The sequence below is a fragment of the Hipposideros armiger genome, unplaced genomic scaffold, assembly GCF_001890085.2.
Source record: "Hipposideros armiger isolate ML-2016 unplaced genomic scaffold, ASM189008v1 scaffold_1361, whole genome shotgun sequence".
In the NCBI taxonomy this organism is placed as follows: domain Eukaryota; kingdom Metazoa; phylum Chordata; class Mammalia; order Chiroptera; family Hipposideridae; genus Hipposideros; species Hipposideros armiger.
The window spans coordinates 3,450-17,165 of NW_017732711.1; the positions used below are offsets into that span (position 1 = coordinate 3,450).

Genomic DNA, 13,716 nt, shown 5'->3' on the forward strand with positions numbered 1-13,716 from the left:
CGGTTCGGATCCCACATATGAGGGCCAGTGACACTGCCCTCTACAGCTAAGATGCTGAACAGCAGCTCAACCTGGAGCTGGGTTGCTGTGAGTCACCAGTGATGGTGTAGGCTGCAGCCCCTGCTGCAGTGGGCTGCCATGGGTTACCATGTGTAGCCAGCAGCCAGCGTGAGCGAACAGCAGCTGTGGTGATTGGCCATCCAGAAGCTGGCGACTGATCTGCCTCACCCGGGAAGAGCGCAATGATGGTGCCAACTTGGGCCACTGAAGCAACGTCCTCTACAACTAGACTGAAAAACAAAAGGACAGAAGCTTGTCTGTTCCCCTTCCCCCAGTTCCCCAGCACTGTCCCCATCCCCCAATTCCCCAATAAAAACCTTAAAAAAAACTATTAAAATAATTCATTTGGAAAAGACAAAATGCAAACAGACTACAGTTTTGATAGACATTATATTGGAGATGCAACTTCACTCAGAAACATCATTTGTTAAAAAACTGATTTGAAATAAAATAAAATAATTTACATTAGATACCACATAAGATGTGTTTATCTCAGGTGTAGGAATAGCACAGTGATGCCATCTTCTTTTGATAATGTAAAAAAAAATAACCATAATGAGAGGTAGATTACTGATTTTTCTAACACAGTTGATACAATAATTCTGACTATGAGACCAGAAATAAACACAGTTGCAGTGCCAGAATTTAATGGCAACCTTGACAATCTTGACTACACACACACACACACACACACACACACACACACACACACCACAAATACTGTCTTGGCATAGAACTAACCCCTGGTCATTCACAGAATGTAAAAGAATTTACGAGACTCTACAAGAGTAAGAAAAGATTCATTGAAAGTCAAAGAGAGAGACAGTTCTGACAAAGGGAAATTTTGCCAGGACAGAGCCTGATAGAGACAGCTGCGCTGATGAAAAGGAGTGCTGGGGTTTTATATTTTTCTAAGCAGGATGCAGGGTGTTTGTCAGTTTGCAGGGGACTTGCCGTTACAATTGTCTCCTCTTGGGAACTGTCCTGTTCCCATTTATGATGGATGTCAGCTTGCAAGGAGTTGTAGGGGGTTGCCGTTGTAATAGGGAACCATTCTTTTCCCATCTATGATGTATGTAAGGTGCTTGTCAGCCTACAAGTGCAGTGCTAACCAGCAGATTCAGAGCCAAATGTTTAATGTTTAAGTTTACTCCTGCCATCTTACAAGCTTGCTCCTGTTAACGCTTTACTTGTCTCATCATATACCTCTGTGTCAAAAAAAGTATACATATTTTAAGAAAGAAAAAACTGTATTAAATTATAATACTATATACTGATAACAAAAGATGAATATAAGTCATGTGTATACATTTTTTGGCACCACCCATATATATATATGCATTTATAAATTGATGTAACCCTAGTAATATAAATTAATGTAACCTTATTAATATAAATTGAGAAAACCTATTGAAGTTATATCAACTTATATAAAAATTTAGACTCAAAAACAGAAATAAAATATTAGGCGAGGGTTGGCTGGGTGGCACAGTTGGTTAGGAGCGTGAGCTCTGAGCAGCAGGGTCGCCGGTTCAATTCTCATATGGGCCAGTAAGCTGTGCTCAAGCTGAGGTGCTGCTGAGCTGCTGCTGGGCGGCAGGATGGTTCAGCTGGTTAGAACATATGCTCTTAACAACAAGGTTTCTGGCTCTACTCCCACATGGGATGGTGGACTACAACTATATTAAAAGTGGCAAATGGACTTGGAGCTGAGCTGCTCCCTCCACAACTAAGATTGAAGGACAACAACTTGACTTGGAGCTGATGGGTCCTAGAAAAACACAATTGTCTCTTCCCCAAATCCCTAACACTGTTCCCTTTCCTAATTCCCCAATAAGATCTTAAAAAAAAATTAGGTGAATACCATTTTCTTTTCAAGATGCCCAGCAGGACTCCAGGCTCACACATGCCTCTGAATCAAAGAGGTGTGTTGTTAGAAGTCAGAGAAGAGGGAACCCATCCTGTTTGTCACTAATACCTTATAGCCCAACAGGACACCAGGCTTTCACACACCCCAAAGGGACATGTTACACATCCCCCAAACCAAGGGGAAGTGTTTACACATGCACCTGAATTAAAGGGATATGTTTAACATGCCCCTAATTCAAAGAAATTCATTGCTAAATGCCAGAGGAGTAGGCACCCCAGGGGGAGAAAGAGAGATAGGTGAAGGGAGAGAGGGAGGCAATTCTGCCCATAGAACTTACATGCACTGTAAAGTGGGGCTGCTTCCCTCCCTGTGTCAGCCTGCTCCATGTATCAGAGTGTACTGTCTTTTACTAATAAACCTCTGCTCTTCATGCTGCACAAACTCTGTCTCTTGATTGAAGTCTTTCCTTCAAGAAGAAAAGAGCCAAGGTTTTAATGTCATTTTTCTGGTAACTAAAGCAGTCAGGCACCAGAGAATCTCTCTCACTCAGCTTTTTTGTTCTATTCAGACCTTCAACTGATTGGATGTGGACCACCCACATTACGGAAATTTATAGGCTTTACGAATTGAAATGTTCGTCTCATTCAGAAACATCTTCAGAGATACACCCAGAATAATGTTTGAACAAATATCTGGGCCCAGTCAAATGGACACATGAAATTAAGCATCACAAAACCCAAGAACAAGTCTTACATATAGCTTTATACAAGTCCTACTGTTCAGCTTTTAGCAATCTTTTGGGAGAATTCTGCTGTCTATTCCATGATTGAGACATTTGAAAATAAGGACTGATATTCACTGGTACAATATTTTGTCATTATTGTTCACTGACGGTTTTAAATTAAAAACTACTAAATTGAGGTCCAAAGCTTAAGAAACAGTAATTGATTTGAATAATATTGCACCTGCTAAAGTCCATTAAGGAATCACACATTTTTGTTTAATTAAGTATTATCTCAGAACACCAAGCCTTTACAAAGTACATTAAATATGTCAATCCACTTTCTGTCTGGCCAAGAACGATCCCTAACAGAAACTTAAGTTCAAGTTTAGGATGCAAGGTAAATGTGCTCCCTTCATTATCCTTAGATTTTAGAATAGCACAGACCATTTTCAGACTGCTTCTATGAAGGGTGATGCTGTAACAGTGAAATGCCCGCCCCCCCCCCCCACAAACTCTAGCCTGCGTTTCTCCCAGGGCCTTCGGGGAATAACTCCTGCTATCATGGTAATCATTACAGGAAATTCTGCTTGGGACTTGAGTATTTTGCCAAAGCAGCCCCTTGCCAAAAGGAGTCTCTACTGAAGAAGTGGGAAAATTTGTGCAGAACAATGACTTTATCAAAGATTTATAGGTGCCTCAAGACAAGGGCTCAGAGGGGGGCGGCAAGGGTCAGCAGACCAACCCAGAAACAAAAAGATGTAGCACTTTTAAGCTCCTCCTTGGATCTCTGAGAGCACCTGGGCCTAGAGCTCTCACCCACCCTTTACCCCATCCCTTTTTCCTTCCCTTGACACAAAAATCTATTGAATTTGAGATGCTCTTAAGATGGATTTGAGGAACCAAACAAAATAGCCATCTAATTCTTCCAATTTTATTTTTTAAATCTGTATATAGTAATTTTATATACAGTAGAACACAAATATAGTTTTTCTTTTGAAGTCCTCTAGTTAATGCGATATGGGTTTATGGGTGACTTGTCCCAGTGCTTAACAAAGAGCAATTCTTCATTAATTATAATCAAAATGCTTCTAAAATATATGCATGTTTCTGGACAAAAACACAAATTAGAAGCAGTGGGTCATTGTTTTCCTAACTTCTGCGCAGTGCCCCGTGCAAATTTCCATGAGCTCTTTCTATAAGCAGTACAAACCCACCTCTCAATCCTGGACTTCACATTTCAGACACATCTGTGGAGAAGCATCTGCAATCATGACCTGGGCTTCTGTTTTTGGAGGGTAATTCTAATATTGGTGGTTTGGTTTGTGTTCATTTGGCAACGCCCCCTGAGACTAGGACAATGAAGAGAATATCATTAATAATGCAGGGTGGCCTCAGGCTAGCTTGGGGGAAGGAGTCACTGAAAACTTACTAGATGTTTTCACAGACCTTGTCTCTGGCAGTTCCTTGGAGAAAAAGCCATATGTTATTTATTTTAGCATTCTATTTTATTGAAAAACTCACTTTGTTGAAGTTTTCTATATTTCTATAGTTTACATACTAATATCTAATAAGTACATAGTTATATTCTGCCCACACATTCTAATTAATTGTCTACATTTTATTAAATTTACCAACATATCTATTAAAATAAAATGCGATGAATTTTATTAGACACATTTTACATATATAATTACATATTCACACATTTATATGCTAATTTTATTAAATTTATTACATTAGCTTCTATTCAATTAAATTCTATTCTATCCCATTCCATTCCACATATAATTGATTAGCGAACATTTGGTCCTGTCCACAATGTCAATAGAAACATTTGGTCCATGCCAGAAGGTCCTTGATCATATGCCATGACCAGCTAGGCTACTGAGGAAAGAAAGGTTCTTATTGGCAATTCAACCACAACACAATTATTGGGCCAATATTACATGATAGTATTATTTTTTATGTTTTAATCTTGTAGACCAAAAGTATAAATGAATGTCACAGGCTCTTTGAACCCAAGGACATTTTCTAAGTATAATCTCACCAAGAAAGCTATTGGAACCAGGAGTAGCTCTCCAGGTGCAGCTAAACCCTGAGACCTTGCATGGAGCCTGCCCTGCATCTGTACTGAGTCCTAGGAAGAACAGGAGAAAGGAAAGCAGAAAAATCTTGATTGAGCAGAGTGAAAACCTTGGACTGACCAATTGTAAAAATATACAATGCTTTGATTCCTTAAAGGGGCACTTTATTGTTTTATTTTTTTCTTTTGTGAATAAAAATAGTGTCTCATAAGCTTAGCAGAATTCAGTTATAGAGAAGTAAACTAGTATTTCAGTATATAAGAGGGGTAAAATACACAAAATAAAACAGAAATGGAATCAGAATTTAAAAATTTCAAATTAAAACTACAATAATCTTAACATATCCACTAAGCTTATAATTTGTCTGTGTCATTTCCAGATAGTGGACTTAAAATGTGAAAATATTGTACTTTTTAACAGATGAGTAATTTTAATCATTGTTACATAATCTTTGAATTACAGATTATATTGTGATAGGAAAATCTGGACAAATAATCTCAAGGTATTTAATTATAAAGAGAATTCATATTACTTAGGAAGCCATGTATATATTATACACACATAATTTTATTTGATCTAGTTTTTCACATTTTTCTAATCATACATGTAGGACAATGCACGTATGGTTTTTCCATCAGTATGTATTTCCTTGAGCATATCACAGGAGTCGGCATTGTGTTGGATAATTCCTATCCCAAGTTAACAAATGATTAGGACAAATTCTCATAGTACATTATGCTGTATTAGTTAGAGTGATCAGTGTTACCTATCATAATGAACACCTTCAGTGACTTAAAAAACAAAGTTTGCTTATCTTTGATGCCTCATTCCATCGTGAGTAGGGTTGTCCTCTTTCTTTTGCAGTCTTGTTCTTTTGGATCATGTGACCACCAACGAATGTCTCCATGACTAAGAAGTCAGTGGTGAATGCTGGAAATGACATGTTTTATTCACTCTCATTATTTTTTGTACAGAGGTAATCACATGTCTACAACTTAAATGCCATGAAAGCTGGGAAATATGGAAAGTCACATGGATATTTGTGAAGCACTGTCTGGTATATACACTGCCTGACAATTAAGTTCACGAACTTGTTGCAACGATGTTGCTAACCTTTTTAGATATCAGAGAGATTATTCATTATGAATTTGTACCAACTGCACAAACAGTTAGCCAAGTTTACTATTTGGAAGTGCTGAAAAGGCTGCATGAAAAAGTTAGACGACCCCAACTTTTCGCCAATTCATGGCTCTTGCACCAGCTCACACAGCACTGACTGTGAGGGAGTTTTTAGCCAGTAAACAAATAACTGTATTGGAACACCCTCCCTACTCACCTGATCTGGCTCCCACTGACTCCTTTCTTTACCTGAAGATAAAGGAAATATTGAAAGGAAGACATTTTGATGACATTTGGGACATCAATGGTAATACAACAGCTGTGATGGCCATTCCAGAAAAAGAGTTCCAAAATTGCTGTGAAGAATTAGGCGCTGGCATCGGTGCATAGATCCAAGGAGAGTACTTAGAAGTTGACTGTAGTGATATTCAGCAATGAGGTAGCACTTTTTCTAGGATGAGTTTGCAAACATAATTTTCCAACCTCATATGCCACATATAAAATAAATGGACTAAGTAAACAGTTACTATTAGTGAAAAATGATCTTGTATATAGTTAAAATATGGGGGGTGTAATAAAGCCAGGTGTTTCTTTTATTGAATTTTGTTCCTCTGTACAAGATGCAGAATGATTTTTCTCCAACTGAGAGTTAAATGTCTATAACTAGATGAAAAAGATGAATATGGGTGCATAGATAGAGTCAAGAGACAGAATTGTCACAAATAACCACTTTTAGAGGAAGCCTTTTATAAATTCTTATGATCCACTGTGAGTAAAACATTGTTTTATAACAACTGCAAATGATGAAACTGACATACTAAGATTAAACAAATTATCCAATCTAATTGTATTAGATAATGGTAAAATTATGAACTTTTCCCTGGCACATTAACCACTAAGCTAATGTAGACAGATAGCTTTATTGGTTGCCAACTTTTGCTAATTCATACCATCATGATCCGGTCAGAAAGCTGTACAGTACTGACCTATTACTCTTTGAATTTGCTACTTCATAGCCTGGGTGAGTCATTAGAACCTCCAGCAGAGGTGATAATCAAGCATAGCAGGGACTTAAGGATATTACTATCCAGCCCATTTGATGTGCTATGGTGAAGATGTGTCATGAACTTGAACATTTCAGATGAAGAATGAGGGTGAGAGGCATGACTATTCAGTCTTTCTATGGGAGTTGCTGACTGCTCTCCAGTCTGAAAACCCTTAAGACTAGTTATTACATATTTCAGACCTTTCATTCCCAGCATGAAGTTCAGAGAATTAATGTGGTGTTCTATGTCTTTTTCTTGTTTGCCTTTGTTGGAGAGCAGGAGAGAATTCCGCCACTACTCTTCTTTAGTTATTCTGGCTGGACAAGTTATAAAATACTACAAGACTAGATTATAACAGGAGGAAGATCAATTTAATACCTGTGCATGGGAGAATCACAATATGATGCTCAGATCATGAAATGAGGCTCAAAAAATAATTGAGCCAAGCACCTTTTTAGACAAAGAAACAATACATTTTGACAGCACAGAGAAAGTCAGTTCTCCTTAGAAAGGAACTCAGCAGGTTTGGGTATTTGTTAGTGAGGAATCTAAAAGGTTTGGGCTTAGGTAGTAAATTAGCAAAGGCATTACAAGGTTTGTTTACACATAGTTTTCTCCTCTGGATTTTCAATTCTTGTGAAGAAGTTGTCTCAGGCCTTCCAGAGCAGCAGGACACCTGTCCTAGAGATTCATTTTCTGCTTTCAGGGGGCAGAGAAAAGTCAGAGAGCTCCTACTGTTCCTGCTATTCTCAGGTGACTTTATTTTGAAATATCAATATGTGATCATGGGGTATCTTGAGACCCCTGCTCTGAGCCCCAACACCTCAAATACCATGGCTTTTCAGGATTCCTTCATTTGACTTTAGATTCTAAAATGGTATTAAACTAAGACAGAAACCTGATGAATGTTGGGTTTACATAAAATTTTCACTCATACAGTTATTAGGCCAACTGGTGGTGGTTTTTCAATTCACAATATTCATATAGTAAGGAAGTCAACAACCACAGTTAATGATGCCATTAATGAGAAAGCTACTTAGACTCAGACTCACTTAAGGAGACATCAAGCCTCAGGGATTCTATTAGTGTTGGCAGATTCTGAAAGACTGATATCTAAGCCATCAGAGAGGAAAAGCTGAAAAGCACCTAATTTCTAATGTAGTGCTCCAAAAGTGCAAAATTTTAGTGGCATAATGTACCTGTAGATGATGCTAAGGTGAGGCTTAAGACAGTGAGGTGAGTACTCTATCCCCTCTCCCTTATTTTCTGTCCCCTCATGTAAGACTCCAGAATTCATGTTTCTGATCGGTTACCTGATGATTTAATATGGCTTCCAGACTTTTCTCTCAATTGCTGCTCTAGTTTCAGAATTTATTATTTTGAATTACATTCTCAATGCAATAGTCAAAGCATGGCTATTTAATACCCTGACTTCATATTTAGATCTATCTATTTGAGAATATATTTAGTTTATGTTAATAGATTGAGTGCAACATTATGCAGTGTGATAAAAAATTATAGTGAATGCTTAAATTAAAAAATATATTACAGTAAAATACATATGGCCATTAATCCCCCTCAAAATATGCCCCCTCACATCGAACACACTTACGCCATCATTCTTGCCACTTTCTGAAGCAGTCCTGGAAGTCTTCTTTCGTGAGTGTCTTTAGTTGAATTGTCATGGCTGACCCAATGTCCAGCATCGATTCAAAACATGTACTTTTCATGGTCATGTAGACTTTGATCAGGCACCAGAGATCACATAGTGCCAGATCCAGTGAAAAAGGTGGATGAGGACACACAGTAATGTTTTTATTTGACAGATATTGCTGTACCAGAAGCGATGTATGACACAAAACATTGTCATGATGGAAGATGAAGTAAAGACATTCAGGAAGGAGGGAATTCAGAACTGCTTCAGAAAGTGGCAAGAATGATAGGATAAGTGTGTTTGAAGCATGGGGGAATATTTTGAGGGGGATTAATGGCAATGTGTCTTTTACTGTAATAAATTATTTTTATTTAAACATTCACTGTATCTTTTGATCATACCTCGTATATCCTATTATGATTGTTATCAGATAGTCTAAAATGTCTCATATGTAAACTACATATATACTTGATAAAACATAATATGCTCTGATGTATTAACATTTTAGAATATATTGAAAACTTGCATAGGACTTTTTCCAGGGTTCCCATCACATCCTTATTTGAAGACTATAGATCATGGGGTCGAGCATGGGTGTCAGAATGGCATAGAAGACAGACACTATTTTATCTTGGCCTGCAGTATGGTAGGAGATTGACCGCATATACATAAAAATGATGGCACCATAATACAAGCTGACCACCATCAGGTGAGATAAGCAGGTGGAGAATGTTTCTGGCGCTTAGCAGAAGCCACTTGGTTAATGGTGACCAGGATGAGTGTGTAGGAGGCAAGGATGACTGAGAATGGAATAAGAAGCAAAATGGTGGTACTGATAAAAACCCCAGTCTTATAGGTCAAGGTGTCCTCACAGAAGAGATGCAAGGCTCCAAGAAGCTCACAGTAGAAATGATGAATTTCTCTGGGTTCACAGAAGAGGAACTTCATGGTGTAGACAGTGTGTACTAAGGCATTGAAAGTACCACTGGTCCATGAGCTAACAGCCACCTGCCTACAGAGGATCCAGGTTATCAGGAGTGGATAGTGTAGAGGCTTGCAGATGGCAACATACCAGTCATAAGACATAAGGCCCAAGAGGATACACTCAGTCCCACCCAAGGCTAACCCCAGGAAGATCTGTGTGCCACAGCCAGAGACAGAGATGGCTGTCCTATGCAGGAAGTAGTCAGTCATCATCTTGGGGAGAATGGCAAGTGTGAAAAGGATGTCAATGAGAGAGAGAGCTGCCAAAGGAAAAAAATACATAGGGGTGTAAAGATGGGGGTCTACCAGGATCAGCACAATTAGGAGGCGGTTTCCAGTCAGTGTGAAAAGCGACATCATGAGGATAAGTGCAAAGAGACAGAAGTGACTTGGGTTGTATTGCAGCAGACTCAGAAGAAAGAATTCAGTGACTGTGCGGTTCTCCAAATGTGTCATCCTTGTGATCTCTGTAGAGGTAAAATAAAAGCATAGAATGTGGAAACTAGTTTACAATCAAATGGAAATTAACCCATCAAAAAACATTGTTTGTATTACAATAATAATTTCTGGGAAAACAGTGAATCCAGTAGACCTAAACTGATAAAATGATACTGGTCTAATTTGATCTAGTGATACATGATATGAAATAGTTTGATGGGTATTTTCCCATTTTAGTATATTTTGGATATAGTCTCTTTTAGTCCAGAATAGGTTGAACAAAAGGATTGCTTTATTAGTGGTTCACCGGCACGTCTGGTGATAGCTTCCCATTGGAATACAGCTAATTGGGTTGATTTTGTTCCATGTCTGCAGGCCCCTCTAGGCCTCAGAACTCTGATTTCAAGACCAAAATAAAGCTCCATAAGCAAATCTGTTAAAAGCTATAAGCACTGCACATGGAGACATCAAACGTGATAGACATAGTACATATAGGCTCTGTATTGGTTAGTAGACTCTAATTCTCTTAAATTAATTTGGTATTGTTTTAGATACTTTTCCACTTCAGAAACTTACATTTTTCTGTATATAATATTTCACACATAATTTCCCTACAAATGTTATCATTCTTTCTTTGGCCCATTTACCCAACATTTAAGAACAAATAGGGATATGGAGAATATTTGTGTGGTTATTTAATTTTGGTGATGAAAAAATTATGTACCTGATCCCAGTGGTAAATGTTTACTTTAAAATTCCTCTGCTCTGCTGGAGATAGTCTCACACAGCAATATGCACCTTCACCTCCGAGTAATAGGTTTATGCAAATGTACAATTGTCCCTCTCCATCTACTAAGTTCCAAATTCTTCAGCCTCGCAGGATTTTGAAGAATTTCAAGCAATGATATCAATCCTTGTTTTGAAAAATGCTGTAGAACAGAAAGTCTTATGAAAAAATTATTTTATTATGATTCTTATTATTTAGACAATACCACCATTCAGTTAAATTAGTCAGATTATTGTCTCTTACATAATTTTATATTATTTGTGGTTTAATGCAGTAATCAGCTTTCAAGTGTCTATATATCACAAAACTCATATTATAAACTGATGTTCTGATGGTTATAAAGTGGGAAAGATGATAATTGTTAGTGAATACTGAACTACAAATATACTTTCATGTCAAAGTTTCGAAATACGTTTCATAAATAAGTGCTATTTGCATTCAAATTTTTAACATAAAACACTGGGTGATCAAAACAGACAAAAGTAAATAAATATACCATTAAGCAGTAGAATAGATCAGTGGTTATCTATTCTCATGGTAAATATTATAAACAGAAAACTAAAATAATAGCAGCAGAGTTTACTCACTTCATGCAGAACAGCTGACTGGACACTAAAATAAAAGAGTGTTCTTCAATTTACAGCCAATTGCCTTTTCTTTAACAAGTATTGCAATGCCTGATTAATTGGAGTTAAAGCAGATAGTACTTCATGTGATGCAAATAGTATTTTCATGTAAATAATCATTTTACAAGCCTCATGCTTCAGGACAAATGCCTGAATCTTCACATAAATATACTTCACATAAATATACTATGCTCACACTTTTCCCCATCTGAATCCCTCACTTTTTCCCACTTTATTATTTGCCTCCCACCACAACTATGGAAATCCTCCCAAAGGTGTGAGTACAAGTTCTAGTCTCAACACCACCTTATGCCATGCTGGTCACTCTAGTCTCTGTAAAGCCACACTACTTTATATTCTGTTATTGCTATGGTCATTCACATGTTTACTGCCTTATTACACTTTATTTCTGAGGGTAATGCCTTATTTATTATGAAATGTCTGTCTGTTTCTATAACACAAACTCCTTAAAAGTCAGTTTTTGCAATACTCTTTTTTACTCACTCATAGAAAATAGACATGATTAAACACATTAGTGATTGCACTTTTGTGCAGAGACAATAGAATTTGGAATCAAAATTCAGCACCTAGGTTTTATTTCTGGCATTTATTAGTTGTATGTTCTGGGCTGAAATACATAACTCACTCTAAGCTTCAGTCTCATCTTTTACAAAATTGAGAATATAATCCATTTGAAATATTTTTTACACATCATATGTTGAAGATCAATATATACTTTTTGAATTGTTAAATACAAATTGATCAAACGTTATTAAAATTAAATTTTTTCTCATGATAAGTTAAGCAAATTGATCAGCTCCAGGTATATTGAGGAAATTAAATTGCTTTGAAAGCAAATGGGACTTAGCTTTCCCCCATTTTGCAAATTCTACAGTTGAACTTCTGCTAAATAGCCATTATGAAACTAATTTAGTAGATTATCAAGAGTAGGTGCTAACTAACTCTGAAAATTATCTGATGAATAGAGTTTAATTACCTTTTCTTTTTAATACATCTTACTCTTAGGACCAATGCCTGTTCATTCATTTTATTTACTCTGATGAGCAGAGTCTTAATGGAGTCCTTCAATATTTACAATTTACAATCACTTTCATCATCCTCTTTGTCTTCCAGTAGTAATGTAGAAATAGAGTACATGATCTGTACTGTTCAAGAATGTTTGCATTAGAAGCATAAAGTGCTAGCCACAATAAATGTAAAGAAAAAACTAATAAAAGAGCATTGGATTTTGGTTAGACAGGATTTTGGTTAGACAGGCTCTGCCAGGTACAGGTTGATGATTTTAAGCTAATATTTTGGAACCTTGCTTTTCTCATCCAAAATGAGATTAGGTTCCCACCTGGAAAGAAAACTCATGTACATATGAAGCTTCTTTAGAAAAATGGATAGAACAAAGCTAATACTAGTAAGTGTTGACGTCTTCCTGTCTCCCTTCTCTTTCCATTCCAAACTTCTAGACAGATGTCTAGTGCTATTTTCTATTTTCATTATTTTTCTCCTTCCCTCCCTTCCTCGCTCACCTCCACATCCTTTGGTTCCTCCCTCTCCCTCCTTCCTTCTGCTTTCCTTCCTTCTTGTCTTCCACCCCAACTTCTTCCTCCCTAGTTCCATTCCATTATGTCTTCAAAAGTGCTAGATAGAATTTCAAAATATATATATTACTAGGAATGTGATTTTACATAAGATAAGCAATCTTTCTGAAATTAAAATAGGATCCTTACTCGGCCTGCTTTACATGGTGTGAGAAAATTCTTGAAGATATATGAAAACTTGAAAATGTTATTGATTTATCTACTGAATACCCAGATACTTTACCTAGTATGTTGAAATGATGAATTATTAATATAGATGGTAATATTTTGGTATTACTATAAGAAGTATATAAAAAAGATGTTTATGAAGTGCTGCTGAGGATTTCAAAGGGTTGGGTTTAAAAAGTTATAGAGCATAGAAAGATAACAATCAAGAAACTGCAAACTATGTTAATAGAAATAGCCCATAATAGGTTGCTTTCACAAAGATGTTTCAAGTAGAATAACGTATATTTGACTAAACAATAATTAGGCATTGCCTTTTATAAAATAATTGTTTTATGGAAATTTCTAGATAACATTTAACCACATTCATGATTAGTATTTCACAATCAAGATGATGCTATCATTGTATCATTATTTGGAGGAAATTGGCTATTTGTAACAAAAATGTAATAAATACCATATGATTTCACTTATATGTGAAATCTTAAAAACAAAATAAACAAACAAAACAGAAACAAACTCAGATATAGAGAACAAACTGATGGT

At 36.7% G+C, this 13,716-nt stretch overlaps 1 protein-coding gene across 1 annotated transcript; it reads right to left on the reverse strand.

The window, feature by feature from the left end:
* Window positions 1-9,262: 9,262 nt before the first annotated feature.
* Window positions 9,263-9,898, reverse strand: LOC109377306 (olfactory receptor 2T6-like). The gene has a single exon (XM_019633618.1). The coding sequence runs from the start codon at window positions 9,896-9,898 to the stop codon at window positions 9,263-9,265; it is 636 nt and encodes a 211-aa protein (XP_019489163.1).
* Window positions 9,899-13,716: the final 3,818 nt, after the last annotated feature.